Source organism: Diabrotica virgifera, chromosome 5 (assembly GCF_917563875.1).
Source record: "Diabrotica virgifera virgifera chromosome 5, PGI_DIABVI_V3a".
NCBI lineage: Eukaryota > Metazoa > Arthropoda > Insecta > Coleoptera > Chrysomelidae > Diabrotica > Diabrotica virgifera.
This window is the reverse complement of record NC_065447.1, coordinates 123,553,216-123,575,576: the sequence shown is the minus strand read 5'-3', so window position 1 is coordinate 123,575,576 and position 22,361 is coordinate 123,553,216. Positions and strand designations below refer to the sequence as shown.

The 22,361-nt window shown below is 31.7% G+C and overlaps 1 protein-coding gene and 1 long non-coding RNA gene across 2 annotated transcripts; both read left to right on the top strand.

Annotated features, from left to right (window-relative positions):
* The first annotated feature begins 219 nt into the window (after positions 1–219).
* Positions 220–9,667, top strand: LOC126884368 (uncharacterized). Its single transcript, XR_007697987.1, has 4 exons — positions 220–432; positions 592–1,076; positions 5,217–9,132; positions 9,242–9,667. It is a non-coding gene; the product is annotated as an uncharacterized LOC126884368 (long non-coding RNA).
* Positions 2,612–5,204, top strand: LOC126884362 (uncharacterized). Its single transcript, XM_050650292.1, has 2 exons — positions 2,612–4,382; positions 4,464–5,204. Exons 1-2 carry the CDS (start codon positions 2,612–2,614, stop codon positions 4,889–4,891), a joined length of 2,199 nt encoding a protein of 732 aa, XP_050506249.1. The 3' UTR covers positions 4,892–5,204.
* Positions 9,668–22,361: the final 12,694 nt, after the last annotated feature.

The window sequence follows — 22,361 nt, the reverse complement described above, 5'->3', positions numbered from 1 at the left end:
CAGGAATATAGGTACTACCGTTCTATTCCGTGAACATCTATCTGATTAAATTATGGGTGGAAAGTTACCACAAGATATTCTATGAACATAGTACAATGTCTTCCTGGAGGGGTAAAATTTTCCATTACAAGATTTTAAGAGAGGCCATTTACTGTTCAATTTGCGTTCATTTTCAAATTTGCCGCGCGAGTATCTATGTAGCGTCGCGAGTATCTATGTTGGTCATCACATTTCATTTTCATAAGATAACCGATAACCTAAAAATTTAGTAAAAATTTTGATTGGAAAAAAATGCATCGATAAGGGGGTGTGGGAAATGGAAATTAGTGGCTTTTCTGCTGTACTGTCTGCTAGTCAAATCACACAACACTTTTTTCTATGCTGCTAGTTTTTGCTCTGGGCTCTGGCTGGATCTCTTGTTTAAACAATTTTGTAAGTATTATAAAATCCGTTTTCAATTTTCTTTATTCTTTATGAAACGAATCATTTATGCATGCATATTATTACCTGTAAATAGTACCTATTTCCTATTTCTTTTGATTTTTAATTGTAAAGAATAGAAAAATTACCCTTCATTTTAATTTTTTTTAGAATCAGCTGAAAGTGGCCTACAAAAAAAAAAAACAAGAAGGAAATGTATAGCCTTGTGGCTATGAAAGGCAAAAGAGAGATATAAAAAGTGTATTGGCTAGTTGGAAGAAAGTCCACATTGTCCATGCATAATAAGTTATTACTTTATCAACAAATATCAAGAAGATAGCAGGGTCACGAGCAACAACTTCATAAGTTCAAGAATATCGAGGAAATCCAGCTCCTCGATACTACTGGGCAAACTAGAAGATTGAAGAGGACAAAGCCTTTTGAACTAGTTTGAGTGATAGGTGATAGTGAAAAACGGAGCATAGTGCTTGTGTGCTGTGCCTGTGTATGTTAGAATAGTGCACGATCTTGTTAGATTAGATAAGAGACGCTATGGGGTAAGCTCTTCATTTTAAGAAACAGTAGTAATTTAGGTTAAATTAAAATTGCTCATTGGTCAGTTATGACCAGATTGGTTTTTTATGTTTGGCAAAAGGGTCATTGCTACCAAAATGTACATTTTGATGTCCTTTAAGCAAAAATAAGGTTTAATAAGAAAAAATAATTAGCATAATATTACACTCAAATAAAGTGCATTAGAACTTAACTTCCTATGATTATTTAAATCCCACAAATAAAACCAATCCTATATTTTTTTGAAATTAAAGGAGTCAATTCTCACTTTCGTTAATGTCCCCACCTTGCTAATATAAGCTTTGAAACAAAAAAAAACGGCATTTTAATATATTATGTAAAATAAATAATTACAGAGAATGATAAAATAGCTGACATTATTTCTTAGTTTTATGATCCCCTATAAGAAATACTTTATTTTATAGTTTAAAATCAGATTTTTATAGGTGTCCTCGTCATTCATTCTCACTTTCGTTAATAGACTTATTATTTCACATAAATTCAGTTAGATGGCGCTGATAGTGTGACATTAAGTGCTTGGACAAGTCTTCTTTTTAGTTGAATAAAAGCCTTGAGAGAGGTAGTTTGTTCTGTGAAATTTAACAAATATTAATAGAAAAACGGAGTTAAAACCATCAAACGGTAAGCATAATGTTTCACTTTTGTTAATAAGAATATTTTGTGAAAAATTGTTAATTAGTAATGTTTGTAAGCTGTATATGCTAGGAAATTAAGCAAAGTAATTATTCTTAAAATGGCGTCAAAATCCAAACAATTTATTAGGGATTTGGCGGGAAGTTTAAAATAAAACCTCACTTTCGTTAATCTCACTTGCGTTAATTTATGTGTTAACGAAAGTGAGACAGAGTTAACATAAATGAGATTTGATTAAATTGTTACAAAATATTATTATTTTTTTGCTTAAATCATTGCTTAAAGCTTATTTTTAAAAAATAAACATACATTAATACATTTTTTTAATAATATAGTACTGACAGTTTGTAGAAATGGCAAAGTCGGCGAAAAACAAGGAAAAAAAGGAGAGTGTTCTTAGGGAAAGATCAAAAAATGCGATGCGTAAGTTAAGAGAAAAAATAAAAAATAATCCGGCATTGCATGAAGAAGAAAAACGGAAGGCTAGAGAGCGATATAGAGCTAGAAAAGAAGCCGGTAAAGTAAAGACAATTGATGAATTATCAGAACGAGAGCAAAGGAAGATTAGAAAATGTTGGCGAGAAAAAAGTAAAAAATCGTACTATGCTAAAAAAGGAAGAGAAAGACTTTTAGCTCAGCTTAATGAAATAACCCAACCATCCACTCCAGTCCCTGAGGAATTTGCAGGAGATATTACACCTCAACAAAATCCACAGCCTGGTTCATCACGACAGTCCTTAAAAGGAAAACAAATAGTACGAAGAAATAGGGAAAGAATGAAAAGAGAAATAGAGGTTTTAAAAGCCAAATTAGAAAGGACATGTCAGAAGGTTTCAAAATACAAAAAAAGGTATTATCTAATTATTAAATAATTTTAATCTTAACAAAAATAATAGAGTCAATAAACACCATATTTATAATTTGAATTACAAAGGGTTTAGTATTGAAATTAAAAACTATAATAATGTTTTTATGTAGGTTTGAAATACTTTTTTGTAGGTATGAAAGATTAAAGAAAAAAGGGCCTAACACTCCAAATAAAAATGTTCGAGAAATGCTTATTGGACAGAAGGTTACTCCAGAAGTAAAACGAAAACTTGTAATTGGGGAAGTGCTTCAGCAACAACTAAAGGAAAACTACAAAGAACAAAGAACATTTAAAGACAAGCAGAGATTTGTTCATTATATTTCTGGAGATATAGTCAAAAAATATAGGTGTGAAAATTTGGTAAGATTGGTTAGTTCAAGAAGAATCATAAAAAATAAAAATTCTGGGCAAGTGTTGAAAAGGAGAAGGTTAGCCTTTTTAAGATTAAAGAAAATCATCTCAAGCTTTTTTGAAAAAGATGAAGTAAGTCGGCTATGTCCTGGAAAAAAGGACACTGTTACTTATAGGAAAATCAAAAAGCAAAAGAGGTACCTAAATGATTCCCTAAAAAATATTTTTATTCTATTTAAGACTCAGCATCCTGAAGTTAAAGTAAGCTATTTTAGATTTTGTCGATTTCGACCTTTTTGGGTATTGTTTCCTACAGAAAAAAACAGAGAAACGTGTCTTTGTATAACTCATGAGAATTTCACTTTACTTGTAAGCAAATTAAAGTCATTAAATATTATAAATGCTGCTAATTCAACAGAAGTAGTGAAGGAAATATGTTGTGATTTTAATGATGAAGACTGTCTAGGGCGTTTATGTTTAGCTTGCAGTAATAGAGAAATACAGTTCTTGAATGTTGATGACAGCATAATAGTTTATAAAAAATGGACTTCAAAAAAAGTTGAAATAATTGTTAAGGGCGAGAAAAAAATGTGTCAAAAGACAATTAAGGAAGAGGTTGAAAGCACAAAAGAAAATATTGTAAGTGTCTTTAAAGAAAAACTGCCCCATTTTTTAAAACATTTACTTACTATTAAACACCAATATAAATGTATCGACACAATTAAGAATAACCTAAAGGAAGATGAGGTTCTTATACATATGGACTTCTCTGAAAATTATATATGTAAATATGGACGAGAAATCCAATCCGCCCATTTTGGTGGTTCCAAACCACAGATAAGTTTGCACACTGTAATGGTTTATACCAAAAACAAAAAAACTTCAATGTGTACATTTTCCGAGAATCTTCGTCATGATCCTTTTGCTATATGTGCCCATTTGAAACCCATTGCAGAATATGTGAAAACCCTAGTTTCCAATATATCTATGGTACATTTCCTGAGTGATGGACCGTCCACACAATATAAAAATAAAAGTATGTTTTTTTTAATAGTGGCATATATTTCGAAGCTTTTTACCTGCCAAGCTATAAGATGGCATTACAGTGAGTCTGGACACGGGAAAGGGGCACCAGATGGTATTGGGGGATGTTTGAAAAGGACAGCAGATAATTTGGTAGCCCAAGGAAAGGATTTAGATAACTTTAACAGTTTAATTAAAGAACTTCAAGAAAACTGTAAGGGGATTTCATGTCACACAGTATCTGGTTCAGAAATTCAAAAAATTGAAAGTGAACTATCTACTGCAGATTTAAGACCATTTAAAGGTACAATGACCATAAGAGAAGTTGTTTGGACAAACACCTCCTATAATTTACTGGAGGCAAGGAACTTATCATGCTTGACATGTGGAGTTCAAGAATGTTGCCATTATAAAATTGGTACCATTAACATTCCACATTTAAATTTGTCGCAAAATAAGAATGATCATCACCCACAGATGCAATCAACTGAATGTATCCTTTCATACTTTGTTTTTACCTTTAGAATTGTTTCTTTTTGCTTTATTTTTACATTTTTCTTAACAGCATTTATAGTATTACCTGGTACATCTAGAAAACAAAATAAAAAAATAGAAGTAAATATGGCAGAACAAAACCGAATACACTACAAAGATGTATACTCATCAGACTCAGATAGTGAAGAAATGACCCTGGATGAGCTTAGGACACCAAAAATAAAATATTCCATTAGTCCAAAAGTTAATAATTTTATTGTGGTTAAGTTGTCTTCCAAAAAGCAGAGTAAATATTTTATTGGATTGGTAATAAATATTGACCGTGATTATAATTACACGGTGAAGTTTTTAAAAAAAATTCATGAATACAAATTCGTCTTTCCTGAAAAGGATGATGTGTCCACCATTTCATTGGACGAAGTTGTTTGTGTTTTAGCATCACCTGATCTAAATAAACGGGAACAATATATTTTTAATTCTTTGCCGGATAATGTTTATATTTCATAAGTGTTTTTGTTTTTACAGTATTTTTATATAATTTCACATTGCATTTTTGTAACACAATAAAATTTTTATTTTGACACTTGTTATATTAATATAGAATCCTGTTTTCTCACTTTCGTTAATTACTATCTCACTTGCGTTAACCAAAACATTACAAAATCTAAAAATATAAGCAATATAAAAAAATTTAAGCTTTACCTGTTATTAGAGTATTAATATTTACATTTTCTTGTTCTATGAAGGTCTTTCATAGTTGGCTTTTTAAATTTTTAATTTATAATTTTTTTATAATTGAAAATGTACATTTTGGTAGCAATGACCCAAAAAGGACTTAAGTCAGAATTGCACATTGATAATGTTTTGATGATTTCTGGACCAGAAAAAAACTGTTGTAGATGTAAACTGTATGTACAGTAGAATCTACTACAGTACTGTAGAAATCATCAAAACATTATCGATGTGCAATTCTGACTTAAGCCCTTTTTCCCAAACATCAGAGAATTGTAATGTACAATAATTCTCCTATTTGCTTTTTCATGAATTTTGTAGGAGATGAAAAACCATTTTTAGGATCATCTGCTTTCACATGTAAATTTTGACATGTTTTGTAGTAAATAGATAGTTGAATTTACTACAAAACATGTCAAAAAATATATGAAAACAGGAGGTGACTATAAAAAAAGTTTTTAGTCTCTCTTACAAAACTCATGAAAAAACAAATCGGAGGTATGTCACATCAGTGACTATATCCAGGGAATGTCTAAAAAATATACTTTGATGTCCCAAGAACCAAATATAACCTACAGTCCATCTAATTTACTTACTGTTGCAGGTCATTATCTACGCCAGAGATCTAAGTTGACATAGTTGCCAAAGTATAAAAAGATCCTGAATCCATTTTAAATCAAATATATCACATAATTATTGTAAACGTGGATTATACAACAAAACAAATTAATATTCAATGTAAATAAGTAAAAACTTAAGAAATAGAGAACAAGAATTAAGTTATAATCTTTTAAGATTTGCAGTGCAAGAGTTTTTGCACTGCATTGTTAATAATTAAAAAACGGCTCCGAACTCTTGGCAAAAAGCTGGTAGGTTTCTTTGTATAAGTTTGTCTACAATAACAACTAAAAAAGTTGTCAGATACCTCGATTATTCCAAGTCGTTATAAAATTAGGTGAAATTTATATTTTTATAGTAGAGGATCTTTTTATAGTAAAGTAAATAATAAAAACAGTAAATATAATAAATAAAACAGATACTTATAGTAAAGAATATAAACAAATATGAAGTGTCATCACCGTAACTGTCAAATAATGTCACCTTCGTTCGATTACAGTTACAGTGTGATCCGAACAAATCTGCTTAACATTAATAGAAATCTTCAAATATTATTTCTACGCGTATATAATAAAATATGTCTAGTGGCTGTAATTCCATTGTACTCGGCAAAGTGATTCTAAAAAAGAACACACCTACCGCCTAAATATTTCAGTTAAAATAAATAACAGTTAGTAAATTAGACGAAGTATGTAGATATATACAGGGTGTAACAAAAATACAGGTCATAAATTTAATCACATATTCTGGGACCAAAAATAGTTTGATTGGACCTAACTTACCTTAGTACAAATGTGCACACAAGAAAAGTTACAGCCCTTTGAAGTTATATATATATATATATATATATATATATATATATATATATATATATATATATATATATATATATATATATATAGACTTTAGTTTTTTATTGAGGTTGCAGTCATTTATTTCTAAGGGGCAGGGTAAGAGAAACTCTGTTTTAGATATTTTATGTTTTGTAGAAATGTCAAATTAAGGAACAAGCCTCACGTTGTAAGTTTTTGTACTAATTTTTATGCAGTGTTCTTTCATTTCGTTGTATTTATTTATAACTATATAATAATTTTAGCTAATCCTGACGAAGCAAATAAATTTTGCGAAAGCTTGATTATAACACAGAGTTTCTCTTACCCTGCCCCTTAGAAATAAATGACTGCAACCTCAATAAAAAACTAAAGTCTACATATTGTCAGTCAATAATACCAAACTTCTTTATATATATATATATATATATATATATATATATATATATATATATATATATATATATATATATATATATATATATATATATAATAGCACTAAGGGCCTTAGAGGCCCATGGCTTGAAAAGTTTGTTTTTTTCTTCATTTTCACGTTTCTTTATGTACTGAGATCTTCTCTGGCTTGATATGTGATTTTTCTCCATTCCTTCCTGTTATTCATTTTTCTTTTCTGACCCTGTAGCACCATTCTTTCCAAATCTTTTTCGACCTCTTGCTTCCATCTATTTTTCGGCCTTCCTCTTCTCTTTCTTGAAGCTGTAGTGTAGTTTAGTACCATTTTTGGAGTCCTCGTGTTTGGCATCCTTTCAATGTGACCTCGCCATCTAAGTCTCTGTGCCTTTATCACTCATATATATCGAAAACTATTAGAGATTTTTTATTGAAAATGGACATGTGGCATTATTATGGCAGCAGTATCTTACGAAAAAACTATAGTAAAATTTGGACACCCCATAAAAATATTTTGGGGGTTTTGTTCCTTTAAACCCCCCCAAACTTTTGTGCACGTTTCAATTTAATTATTATTGTAGTACCATTTAAACACAACGTTTTAAAAACTTTTTTGCCTCTTATTGCTTTTTCGAAAAGTCAATTTTTATCGAAATATTTTGAATATTTGTCAAATCCACCACATATTTGTATATGGTTAAGTACGATTATGGAGACTTGGTAATAATATGCAGACTTATTTATGCTTTACATTTTTAGGTATATTTTGAACCATATTAAAAAAGAAGCCAGATCTCGATAAAATGTGCCTTATCGAAAAAATACAAAGAGGCAAAAAAGTTTTAAAAACATTCTGTTTAACTAATGGTACCTCAGTAATAGTTTAATTGGAACGTACACAAACATTTGGGGGGTTTAAAGGAACAAAACCCCCATAAAATTTTTATGTAGACATGTTAAAAAAGAAGTCGCAACTCGATAAAAACTGCCTTATCTGAAAAATACTAAGAAACAAAAATATTGAATTTAACTAATGGTACCACAATAATAAAATTGAATTGGAACGTACACAAAAGTTTGGGATGATCTAAGGGATCAAGACCCCCATAAAATTTTTATGTGGTGCACAAATTTCACCATAATTTTTCTTTAAGATATTCCTGCCATAATACTGCCACATGTCCATTTTCAATAAAAAATCGCTAATAGTTTTCGATATAATCGAAAAAATCGATTTTCATTTTGTAATTTCAAAGGGCTGTAACTTTTTTTATGTGCATATTTGTACTAAGGTAAGTTAGGTTCATTCGAACTATTTTTGGTCCCAGAATATGTGATTTAATTTATGACGTGTATTTTTGTTACACCCTGTATATACAACCGATTATGCACCACCTTAAAAATTGGGCATTTTTGATGTCTCGAATTTCCTAAACCTGTTGTTGCATCTAAGTGATTTTTTTATAATATTCTAGCCTAGGCCCTAGGCTATAGGTTAAGTACCTCCTTATGCTTGTCATGCACGGGGAGCTATACTGTAATATATATTATATCACATCGCACTCTATAGTAATGAGTGAGCCTGCACATACGGAACCATTTGTTTCCTGTCTGCAGGCTCACTCATTACTATAGAGAGTGATATGATATAATGTACATATATTACAGCATAGCTCCCTGTGCATGACAAGCTTAAGGAGGTAACCTATAGCCTAGGCTATAATATTATAAAAAAATCACTTAGATGAAACAACAGGTTTAGGAAATACGAGACATCAAAAATACCCCATATTTAAGGTGGTGCGTTAATTTCTTGGAGAAGTGTATTGTAATTTAATGTAAATAATGTAATATCCAATAATTGTAATTTAATATAAGATGTAATATAAGTTCCTTAAAAAATATATTTTTTATTTCCCACGACATTAGATGGATGTTCGGCAGCAAGACATTGGACCAAACTGGGACGTCCTATGAAGGCCAATTGACGTCCACCGAACGTCCCTTCGGATGTTAAGTGGACCTCCATTGGGCGTTTGGCAACGTGGCATTTGGATCAAAATTGGACGTCCTGTTAAGGTCCAATTCACGTCCTCTAGAACATCCGGTTAAGGTCCAATTTACTTCCGATTAAGGTCCAATTTACGTCCGATTAAGGTCCCCTTTACGTCCGATTAAGGTCCAATTTACGTCCTATTAAGGTCCAATTTACGTCCGATAAGGTCCAATTTACGTCCGATTAAGGTCCAATTTACGTCCGATTAAGGTCCCATTTACGTCCGATTAAGGTCCAATTTACGTCCTATTAAGGTCCAATTTACGTCCGGTTAAGGTCCAATTTACGTCCGATTAAGGTCCCATTAAGGTCCAATTTACGTCCTATTAAGGTCCAATTTACGTCCGATTAAGGTCCAATTTACGTCCGATTAAGGTCCAATTTACGTCCGATTAAGGTCCAATTTACGTCCGATTAAGGTCCAATTTACGTCCCCTAGGACGTCCGATCAAGGTCCAAATTACGTCCGATTAAGGTCCAATATACGTCCCCTCGGACCTTAGATGGACGTCCAATGGACGTTCGGTAGCGCGACATTTGGACCAAAATAGGACGTATAAAGGACATTCCTCGGACGAAAACGGACGTCCAATGGACGTCCCTAAAGTCCGTGAAGGACGTCCAATGGACGTCCTTGTGCTATTAGGGTGTTACATTATGACTATCAACTGTATCACATTTCATTATAGCCAAATTCCAGATTTATTCACTAATTCTTTTATCTTATAATTATTATCTAATAATTTTCTTTTTATTTTATTTTTATTTTTCTTCAGTTTATTTTTCTTTTTGTTCTTCTTTTTACCAAGTGACGTCATTACCTGTTGGCAAAATTTTCGCTTTCACCGCCATGAAATTTTCATAAATAATTTCATGTGACTATTAATTTAAATTGTTTATTCTTACTCATTTATTTAATATCTAATTAAATTCATTCAGTTAAGTAAAAATATTTTTTATATTTTTTGCATTTCTAAAATACAATATAACTACATACACATAAAATTCCCTAGAAGGTCTTGTCCGTTCAATGTCATATTTTAGTCTGTCAGTTTGAGGCCAAGATGAAAGGAGCGCCTAAAGATAACGAGAAGCTAATTCGCACACTTGATCCAACGTTGCCAAGTCACTAAAATCTCAATATTTGACAATTGACAGATTATCTTGTAAATAAATAAATCTAAATAGTTATCCTAACATGATCCTAACAAAACAAAGTCGGGAACAATGGATAAAAGCCAGAAGGAGAACAAAACTAAAATTAAAATATGAAAGAATATGCAATAAACATTGTGTAAGTGGTAAGTTTAATGTAATTCAATTAATAAGGTTTTTAAAAAATGTCTACAATAATGATAAAGATGTACCTAAGTAATAATTCAAACTTAATTATTAGAAAAGCTAGCCACTTTAAAAAGATATTCTAAACCAAAACATGAGTTACCAAAGCAGGCAATAAAAAGAAAAGGTGATCTAGAATGCAAGAAAAGAGCTGATGAAAGAAGTAAATGTAAAGAAAATAATGCGGAGACTTCTCTCCACCATGTAAGTATAAGATATAGTTTATTACAATATGGTTAGATGCAAAGCTCACAATGTTTGAATGCATATAGCCTAAACTGTCCTTCAATCTTTTTTCTAATGGTGCTACAACCCTTTGTGAGTCTTGGTGTGCATAACAACATTCTTCCATTCTGCCCTGCCGGATACTTTTCTGATGTTCATGGTTTTAAGATCCCCCTCTACATCGTCTATCCATCTTTTAATTTTATGGGCCCTTCCTCTTGTTCTATTACTTGCACAGCTCGATTATCTGGCATTCTTTCTGAGTGACCAAGCCAATTTAGTCTTTGAGATTTTACAATTCCAACAATATCTGCGCTCTGCATTAGTACTATCCACCTCGTGGTTCATTTTAATTCTCCACAAACCATCACTGCAATGTGTAGATTTGTTTTGTAGATTCTACGCTTAGACTTAGTAACTTACTTTTCGTTAAATCTTTGTATGCATAAAATCACTTATTGCTGCTAAGAATCCATGCTTTTCTTGACTAGTGTTGTTGTTGTCATTTATTATTGAGCCTGGGTAGTGAAAATGGGAGGCATATTCATAGGTATGGTTGTCTACCTTAAGATTTTTATGTTAATTTGACTTTGTGCACTCTATATATTTTGTTTTACTTTGATTTATATATAGACTAAACGTAGTAGGTTCCCATTTAAGATCTATAGCTTTTTCTTTTAATACCTTTTTGTTGTGGCTTATTATGGCAAGTGCCCTTATATAAAACTAACTAAACTAATCTAAACCTTATATAACTGTCCTAATATTAAAATACAGTTGTCCCTTGATAGCCCAACAGGTATAGGACCAAAAGGTCGGACTACCGAGCATGTTGGAGTACCAAGTGTGTACTGTACTTTTGTGGTACTTTCCACATTTGTATGATTTTTATGGTACTTATGTTTTTGTTTTTAGGAACAAACACCAGATATTTTATATATGTAGAAAAAGGAAAAACTGCTGGAACTTTAATTTAAAGGCTTTTGACTAGTGAAGATTTGGATAAACAACAGGAGTTACTTTAGGCTATAGCTACGTGCAAATTTATTTTCTTGTGGCTTCCTATGTTTATTCTTATTAACTATACACTTTGATATGTTTTTAGTCGCATGAAGATTTTTTAGTTTATTATTTTATGTATATTGTTATATTTGTGTTGAATAAACATTATTATTATTATTACCTTAATTTCCATTAAATAAATTAACTGTAATCAATAAATTGTTTTTAATGTTAATAAATAAATTATCAATAATGATTCCCAAATATTTTATTTGTTTGACAACTTCTATGGGTTGATTGTGAGATTAATATTGATGATATTAATATTTCGTAGTAATAATCAATGCTTTGGTTTAAGAAATAGACAACTTAGAATAGAAATATGCTTTATTGTCATGGAAAATTGTACAATTTTATAGACAATGCTTATAGAGTCATAAAAAATACAAAACAATAACAAACACAAAAATCAATAACAAGTTTAACTTGAATTGGTGTGCTACACTACAAGGATATTAGTGAGTGAAAAACACTTTCAAACCCAATGATAACAAAAACTTTCCATAGAAGGCCACAATTTTTAAATCGATCATATTTTCTTTTAATTGTAAACGGCGATCATATTCTACTTATTATTTTTTCTGTTATAACACCCTGTATAGCATATATTCAAGTATTGTTATACTTTGTATTAGAGGAATTTTTTTAAACTGTGTAATTGTTTGATTGCTCTTGACCAACTTCATGTTTGCAAAATAAATTGGGTACGACTATATATGTTCATTTTATTGTAAGCCTTAAGATATTGCTTAGTTTGAAAAACACTATTTTTATCACTAGGCAAATACAATTTAGGTATGTAAATTTTATATCAACTTTTACTTTTAGAAATTGATATGGTAACGACACATCACTGCCTATTGATTTCAAAGCGGGGATTTAGAGGCAAACGCTAAATAAACAGCACATATGTGTCTGAAGTAATATTTTAAAGCTCGCTGAGTTAGGCTATCTTTAGCTTATTCTTTCCATTTCACTCCTGTAATAAATGTTGTTGCTAGTAAGTTAGTACTTGGTTCTGAATTTACCTGGTATTTACATTTGACCCAGTATCTTACCAAATTCTTTCCCCACTCGGGCCGACAATTTAAAGTGACCCTCTGTTGGGGCCCAACAGAACAGGCCATGTCTAAAGTTACCCCTACGAAGCAATCTTAATTGCCGCTACGAAGCGATCTGTTTGTTTTTTCTTCGTTAGTAACTTTCATAAAATTTCCAGTTCTTGTACATATATGTATAGCTTAAACGCTTGAATAAACTTATTTTAGCTTGAGCTTTATCATGTATATTAGTAAGACATACATTAAACTTGAAAATATAATCTGTATGACGCACGCCATTGACTGACTATCTTTAATGATTAAATTAATATATTACTAATCATTATATTATGATTGTGTGCTGGCACAATGCATCGTCTTTTTTAAATTTACCGCGCATTGACTGTTACACGTACAATTGGCAACGTTGGATCAAGTGTGCGAATACGAACGTCTCGGCGTAACATGGATTTTGGCTGCGGGCCGCCGACATCTGTCATTTTGTTCTTTGTTGTCAGTCTTATGGTTTTGTTTGTTTACCTTATTGTCAATTTATTGAGTAACATTTGAATTTGAATATTTTGTTCTTTGAATGTCATTGAAAAGTATTATTGTATAATAAATATAAAATAATTGTATTATTGTATTCTATTCACTTATTATTTATATTGTATATCGATGGCTTAGTGTGAAAACCTTTTATCTCATTTTTTTCGAAAATGACATTTTGGTGGTTTTAGTCTGGTAATACTATTGGTTTTAGTTTGAAAACCTTGTATCTCACGATTTACAACTGTTAGAAAAAATCCAAATACACCAGACTATTTTCTACAGCCGAAAAAAGAAACCATGTATATCAATTGCTCTCTTGATTTAGTGTGAATACCACATATATTTATAACCAAGAATTTGGTACTTAATTTTGAGTGTTTGTTTAAGAAATTCGAGTTGGAGAAATGTTTTTTTGTGAACAACAAAAGGTAGTCCGGTATATAGAAACATTTTATAAACCTTAAATCAAAAGATTTGTACTCTATCAACCTAGTATTTGGAGGTCGATCGACCAATAACTATTCATTGCTTTATTTTGTTGTTGGTGAAACCGGACCTAAGAATATTAAAATATTTATAGAATAATACATTTTTTTACTCTTTCCATCACTATTCAGCCATTTTACAGTACCTATCTATAGAGTATTGAATGGGTATAGACATGGTATACAGTGATGAGCGCACTAATAACGCAGAAGATGGAAAACAATACATTGTGAAATAATAAGAGATGAAACTAGTAGAGGTGGAAAATATCAATATAAACGTATAAATTAACATTGCATTACATAATTTCCCACCTTTAGACGTCTGTGACAGAAGTATTTTATAAAATTCTCCTATCACAGTGACAGTTCTCATAGTCCTCCGATACGTCTAAAGGCGAGGAACTGTGTAATGTAGTAATTTCCACCTTTACTAGTTTCATCTCTTTTTACCTCACAATGTATTATGTTTTTCACCTTTTGCTTTATTTTGCCATTATTAGTGTGCTCATCACTATATCATGATAGTAACATTCACCAATTGGCCAATAAATGACATACACAGGTTTGACACTTTTAATTAACTACAATGGCAGAATTCTAGGTATGTAGTTCAACTAACTTAAAATAAGCAGATTAAGAATTGAAGTAAAACTGTCTACATTATTTACAACAGGCCTCAAACAGGAAGATGCCTTATCTCCACTACTCTTCAACATTGCTTTGGAGAGTATTGTATTCCTCTTTAGAAAAAAAGGGCCTTACATTATACTGGCTGCCGCTGATGATATAGATATAGTAGGAAAGAGAATGATAAATATCAAGGAAGACTAAGAAAACAAATATGCCTCAGAATAAATGAGGATAAAACAAAATATATGGCTACAATATGAATGGAATATTTAGAAAGAATAGGGCAAAACATTACAATAGGCCAGTACAACTTTGAAAGGGCTCATCAGTTTAAATATTTGGGATCACCTCTGACAACATTACTAACATAATAGAAAGTACCAAATTGTTGGTTTGCATTAGAAAAAATAATTGTATACAAAAATGTATCCTGCAGTATCAAAATAGGAATCTACCATTCAGTAATAAGACATATACCTGTGAAACAATGACCAAAAAAGGGGGACCGCTCAAAAATTGCAGAAGGAAGAATCGTTAGAGCAACATATGGACCAGTTAAGTACGCCAACAGAGAACTTTACAGAGTGAGAAACAACGAAGAATTATATAACCAACCAGATATAGCTAAGTCAGAAATATTAAGATGGGCCGGACATGAGCAGCATGTCGTAAAGCTAGTCTGGGAAGAAAATCCGACAGGAAAGCAACCACTGGGGGATCAAGAATGTGGTGGACAAGTAATATTTCATCAGATTTATCCATTCTAAATATTGAACAACCAGAGGAATTAATGATGAACCGCTGCAAGTGGAGGCGGATAGATATTTTTTTTTCATGTAGGATGAGTTCTTTAAAGCATTAGATATACAGGGTGTCCCGAAAAGATTGGTCATAAATTATACCACACATTCTGGGGTTAAAAATAGTTCGATTGAACCTAACTTACCTTAGTACAAATGTGCTCATAAAAAAAGTTACAGCCCTTTGAAGTTACAAAATGAAAATCGATTTTTTTCAATATATCGAAAACTATTAGAAATTTTTTATTGAAAATGGACATGTATCGTTCTTATGGCAGGAACATCTCAAAACAAAATTATAGTGAACCTTGTCCACCCCATAAAAATTTTATGGAGGTTTTGTTCCTTTAAACCCCCCAAACTTTTGTGTACGTTCTAATTAGTTCATTATTGTAGTACCATTATTTAAACACGTTTTTAAAACTTTCTTGACTCTTAGTATTTTTTCGATAAGCCAGTTTTTATTGAGATGCGGCTTCTTTTTTAATATATTTACATAAAATGTTTAGTTCCTTTAACCCCCCAAATGTTTGTGTACGTTCCAATAATAATTGTCGTACCATTAGGTAAACACAGTGATTTTAAAACAGTTTTGCTTCAGTCTTTTTTTGATAAGTCACCTTTTATCGAGATATGACTTCTTTTTCAAAATATACCTAAAAATGTAAATTATAAATAAATTTTCAGATTATTAACAGGTCTCTATAATCGTACTTAACCATATACAAATATGTGGTGGATTGGACAAATATTCAAAATATCTCGATAAACACTAGCTTATCGAAAAAGTAATAAGAGGTAAAAAGTTTTTAAAATGTTGTGTTTAACTAATGGTGTCACAATAATAATTTAATTGCAACGTACATAAAAGTTTGGGGTGTTTAAGGGAATAAAACCCCCATTAAATTTTTATGGGGTGCACAAATTTCACATTAATTTTTTTTTAAGATGTTGCTGCCATAATAATGGCACATGTCCATTTTCAATAAAAAATCTCCTAAAAAAGTTTTCAATATATATGAAAAAATATCCATTTTCATTTTGTACTTCAAAGGGCTGTAACTTTTTTTGTGTGCACTATTGTATATAGGTAAGTGAGGTTCAATCAACCTATTTTTGACACAAGAATCTACAGGTCGAGCAAGTCTCGTAAATTTCACGATTGCGAGCCACGCTTCACGCAACCGTGTTTGCGTACTTGTGTTTCGAGTTGCGTGGTCGTGCAGAGTTATATTTACCAATTCGCGCAATCGTACTTGAGACGCTGTGTCAGGTGAGGTGTTTGAAAATTTGTGTAACTTGATTGCTTGATTCTGTGGTGTGAAGGTGGTTAAACTTTTGTTTTATTTTTTTTTGTTTTGTTTGTTTTTGTTGTTGCGAATATATCGCAGAAAGTTTTTAGATGAAGTAATTGTATGATGAAGATAACACAGAAAATACAAGAGGGCAGCATACTTTGCAAAACAACTGTTACAATTTGAAATCAACAATTTGTTAAGTTGTTGTCTTGCAGAGGAATATTTATAATCAATGCTTGCAGGTAAAAAAAGTGACTTTTTAAAAAATTATATCTTGGAAACTAAAAATTATTTTTATTTATAATTGAAACATGTAAAAGTATAGTACTCTCAAAAAAATTTCAGCCAAAAATATTCATTTTTGTAGAGTTGACTGCAATTTTTCGACAACAGCCCTTTTTTGCCGTGAGCAGCATAACAAGTCCAGTCTCATCTGAAATCAAAGTTTCTTGTAGTTTATACCTCTGGCTAGTGAATCAACAAAGGATTTTTTATTAGATGAGGTCATTTTTGTTTTATAAAAAAAACTACTTTAAAAATGAGAAAAATTGGGGTCAAAAATGTGTTTAAACTTATGTAAAATCTTCAAATTTCATTTTTTTTAATTCCTTCGTTCATATTCTAGCCAGAGGTATAAACTACAAGAAACTTTTTGATTTCAGATGAGACTGGACTTAGTTATGCTGCCAACGCAAAAAAACTTAAACTCTACAAAAATGAATATTTTTGGCTGAAACTTTTTTTGAGACTACCTTAAGTACTATACTTTTACATGTTCCAATTATAAATAAAAATAAATTTTAGTTTTCGAGATATAATTTTTTTAAAAAGTCACTTTTTTTACCCACAAGACCCCTTAAAAAAATGTTTGGAAGAATATGTTTGATGGCCAAGATGCATACATATATTTAGAAGGAAAGTTCCTGATTTCTGTAGTATAATACATAATACCGAAGAGGAAGTAGCCCTAAGCGCCGGACTCCACTTGCGATTTGTAGTTGTGAAGATTGAACACATTCTTTCAAATAGAAGTCAATCCATGATTATTTAGTCACAAATGGATTGACTTGTATTTGAAACAATGTGTTCAATCTTCCTGATTACAAATCGCAAGTGGAGTGCGGCGGTAATAACACCAAAATATTCCATATAGGTCCATAGAAGGTACACAGACATTGAAAAATTCCTGGAATATCCCCGAAAACATGTTCCCTGAGAACATCCCAGGAAAATCCTGTGTCAGCAAACATTACCTGAGTGTTTAAACATTACCTGAATGTCTTATTGGAACATTCCATGAATGTCCACGAATGTTCTCTGGACATTCAAAATATATTTTGTAGACATTCCCTGGATATACCAGAAATACAGTGATGAGCGCTCTAATAACCGGCAAAATAGCACAAAAGATGTATTAAGTAGTGAGATAAAAAGACATGAAACTAGTCGAGCTGGGAAATTTAGCGATATTAACTTATACATTTAGATTGTATTGATTGTGTACCACCTTCAGACGTATCAGACGAGTTTGGAAACTACCACTGTCACAGTGACAGTTTTAGTTGACATACTCCTCCGATATGTGTAAAGGTGGGATCAATATAACGTAAATTTAAAGGTTAATTTCGCTAAATTTCCCAGCTCGACTAGTTTCATTTCTTTTTATCTCACAACTAAATATTTTGCCGGTTATTAGGGCACTCATCACTCTACATCCTTGCTGATGTGACAATACCTCCTATCTGTTTTTTCATGAGTTTTGTATGAGAGATGGAAAAACATGTTTTAAGGTCACCTCCTGTGTTCATATGTAAGTTTTGACTTGTTTTGTAGTTCATAGATAGTTTAATTTACTACAAAACAAGTCAAAAAATATCATATGAAAACAGGAGGTGACCCTAAGACAAGTTTTTAGTCTCTCTTACAAAACTCATGAAAAAACAGATAGGATGTATTATTACATCACTGACGATATGTGGCCATACCAAATAATACATCCTTGATAAATATAAACATTTTTATTGAACAAAATCTTTTCATACATTTTTTTAATGCAATTTACTGATATTCCTAAATATTTCAAAAAAATGTGTCACATTTGCTTTGTAAACCTTTCTTTTGCCTTTCGTAGCCACATATTCCGTTTCCTTCCTGGTTTTTTTGTAGACCACTTCTCTCAGCTGATTCTAAAAAAAATAAAATAAATGGTAATTTTTCTATCCTTTACAATTAACAATCAGAAGAAATATTATTTACAGATAATGATATGTATAATAATAATAGGTTTGTTCTAGCATCAGTTTGAAACCATCAGCGAATAGTGGACCAGCGCGAGTAGAGGGGATCGCACTGGTGACTGTATTATGTTCTTTTACTGACCAACTGTTTGCTGATGGTTTTTGACTAGTTTGACCGTTTGCTAGAACAAACCTAATAATAATGAATATTTTGTATTTTGACAATGACATCTGATGTGGAAGTCAAAACATTAATAAAATTATTTTTTCAAGTTAACTTTCACATGCGCGTCTTAAAATTTAATACTTATATCATAAATAACTATTAAAACTATCTTAAGAGGAAACAGTATAGATCAACAGGTAGCGAAAATGTGTTCCAAGATTGCGGCTGTAATTTTGAATATTTTTTCAAGATATTTGGCACACATATTCGTAATATAATAAAGAATGGCGGTACAGAGCCCAATTTGAAAAATATATTAATATGTGGAAATTACTCTGTAATTAAATACAATATAAAAAAAACGAGCTTGTACCGCCATTAAGAAGAACAAAAAAATACACTTTTTTCAAATACAACTTTTTTATCCGATTTTGTGTTATTTTGGAACTACTAAAATTTTTTATTTCATTAGTAGTTCCAAAATTACACAAAATCTAGGCATCGGATAAAAAAGTTTATTTGAAGAAAGTGTATTTTTTTGTTCTTCTTAATGGCGGTACAGGCTCATTTTTTAAATATTGTATAATTACAGAGTAATTTCCACATATTAATATATTTTTCAAATTGGGCTCTGTACCGCCATTCTTTATTATTTTACGAATACGTGTGCCAAATGCCTCGAAAAAATATTCAAAATTACAGTGACAATCTTGGAACACGTTTAGGCTACCTGTTTATCGCTACTGTATTACCTTAAAACATTGCAATTTGCTAAACCAGTATATTTTACTCTACTACTACTCTACTAGCTACCTCATTTTCCACTGTTTCTAAAGACTTGTTTACATGGGTAGAGTTTTGAGGAGAGTAGAGTAGTGGTAGTACTCTACCAAAAATGGCTTGATACCATTCACGTGAGGAGAGTACAAGTATAGTACTGATGCTAGTATAGTGAAACCGATTTTTGTATTTTTAAACACTCTTGATTATAAGTGCACCTTAAATTCTTAATTTTTTGCTTAAGCTTGTTTACTCCAAAGCCCCCTTTGCCATTCTTTCGACGATTTCATCCTCCGCAGCTTGCTGCAAACTTTTATTTCTGTAGTATACACTACCTAAATTCCATAAACACTGGTATTCGCCGTATTATAGCTCTACAAGTTTTAAAGTTTCATCTTCGGTGAACTTCATTTTCACTATTTACACAAAACACAATTCCAGCCAGAATGACAGCGCCCCCATGTACTCTCCTACCTACTCTATTCTGCCATAATTGAGCGTGTTCCATGGGTAGAGTGTGCAGCCGAGTAGACATTTTGGCAGTAGTGGTGGTCATAGAGTAGTTACTTTGCCATAGGTTGCTAGTCACTCTACTTTAACTCCAACTATACACTCTACCAGCTATTCTACTGTGCTGAGCATTTTTACAGGTAGAGTTACTCTACTCTATCAAGTACTTGCATCATTACTCTACCCGTGTAAACAAGTCTTAAATCTACTGAATGAAAATCTACTTAATCTTAATCTACTCTTAATGAAAAATGTCTAAAATCATTTACCCACCTAGTATTATTGTAGAATTTAAGACAGTCCAGTGCCTTATAAATAATTTCAATATGAATATTTTTCCCTTTAATTCTCCTTTGATACCACTCCATTTTAGATTTTGGGGAACTTATTTCATTGTGTTTATAGACCATATTTATTGAAGGAACCCAATCTGGAGATTGTTATTATCTATTAAGTCGGCTGGTTTTCCTATAAGATTAAAATGTTAACATCTTCAAAAATCGTTACTGTTGTAATTGTAACTTACCAGATATAAAATGATTACAGCAGACAGGACAGGAAAATTTTCATTTCGCTAGTAAAACCTGTACATTGTATTGCATTTAACCATTGTTGTCTCTCAGATACCTTATTTAGTTCAGTTTAAAAGTGAACTTTATCTTGACTTTATCACATTTCACACTTCAAAACACAACACCAATGAAGCATATTATCTTTCTAAATTAATACTTCCAGAGAAAATGTTAAATTAATCTTTGTACAACACAAAATTACAAAGAAATACAACTAAAATTATCTAAAACTCATTAAGAACAGATAGAATAAGATTTATCTTTTACACCCAGTAGCCATATTGACATATTGATTTAATTTTGAAAACGATTATATTTAAATTTGGTAAATATAACTCCGTACGACCACGCAACTTGAAACACAAGTACGCAAACACGGTTGCGTGAAGCGTGGCTCGCAATCGTGAAATTTACGAGACTTGCTCGACCTGTAGATTCTTGTATTTTTGACCCCTGAATCTGTGGTATAATTTATAACCAATCTTTTCCGGACACCCTGTATAATACGTACAATGTAAATGTTAGCACATTTCACTATATTTATAGATGATTCAATCTACTTATTCTCATTTAGATCCTTTTTTATTATCTCTAATCTAATTATTTTACATAGGTTTATTTTGGAAGTATAAGTAGTCAAGTCTGTCATTTCAAAACATTCAAAATATAAATATAAAAGCAAAATGAAAGTGACAATGACAGACGTCAATGGCGACGGCCGGCAGCCAAAATCGATGTTTGCACGAGCACGAGACGCACGTGTGCGAATTAGCTTCTCGTCTAAAGCATTCTAAAGATTGCTAAAGATACAGTGCGGCTCCCTACTTTGCCCATGCGTCAAAATATTTACAACGTTGTCATGTTGTTTACACATTGACATCGCCGGGAAATTCAAAATGCTAGCTCCTTGCAAGGAATCTTTTATTTTGACAAATGACATAATATTTTTGTAATGTAAATATAAAAATAACCTATAAAAATAAAATTTTATTTTGTTTTACCCGTTTTACCTGTACCTGTAAAAGGGTATTGTAGCGTGATTAGTGTAATTACTTCTAATTACAATAAAACTAGCGGTTCGTAATTTATATACGACTTTATTTATATAAGTTACAGACGAATTTATCTTATACACTAAACTTATTTACAAAATATGCCCGTATTTATACCCAGTTGTTATTCTGGAACAATCGACTCCCATCTCGAGCTATCGGCTTGTTCCGCCTACGTGACGTACCTTCCAGAATTCTCCGGCGAGGCCTAGCACATCCGATTACGTCATTCTCGAGGTGTTTACTGTTATACGGGGATCGGCCAAGATTTCTCTTCCGCTACACTGCTCCCCTCTTAAGATCTGAGCGTCTCGATCAGCAACTCTAAATGAAGGCCCAGGATGGCGGAATCTACACGACTCTCCAGCTCTGCATACACCCTTCAAGAAGAAATAACAGTCTACTGTCTTTGAAGGGTACGACATCTTCGGGTTCATGCAACACACAGTGATTTGTACACCAGTTCCTCTGAAGACCACTTCAAGCATGCTTCTCACAATCTTCCAATCCAGATTTTCTACTGCATGGCCTATTTTTGGTAAAGCCAAATTTTTGATGTTATAATTACACACGATTT

Bases quoted from the DNA above. Each gene is read 5' to 3' on its own strand.
- LOC126884362 (XM_050650292.1), top strand. From the start codon at position 2,612: ATGTTTTTATGTAGGTTTGAAATACTTTTTTGTAGGTATGAAAGATTA. The intron at 4,383-4,463 runs GTATCCTTTCAT...CAGCATTTATAG, and splicing joins ACAGATGCAATCAACTGAAT to TATTACCTGGTACATCTAGA.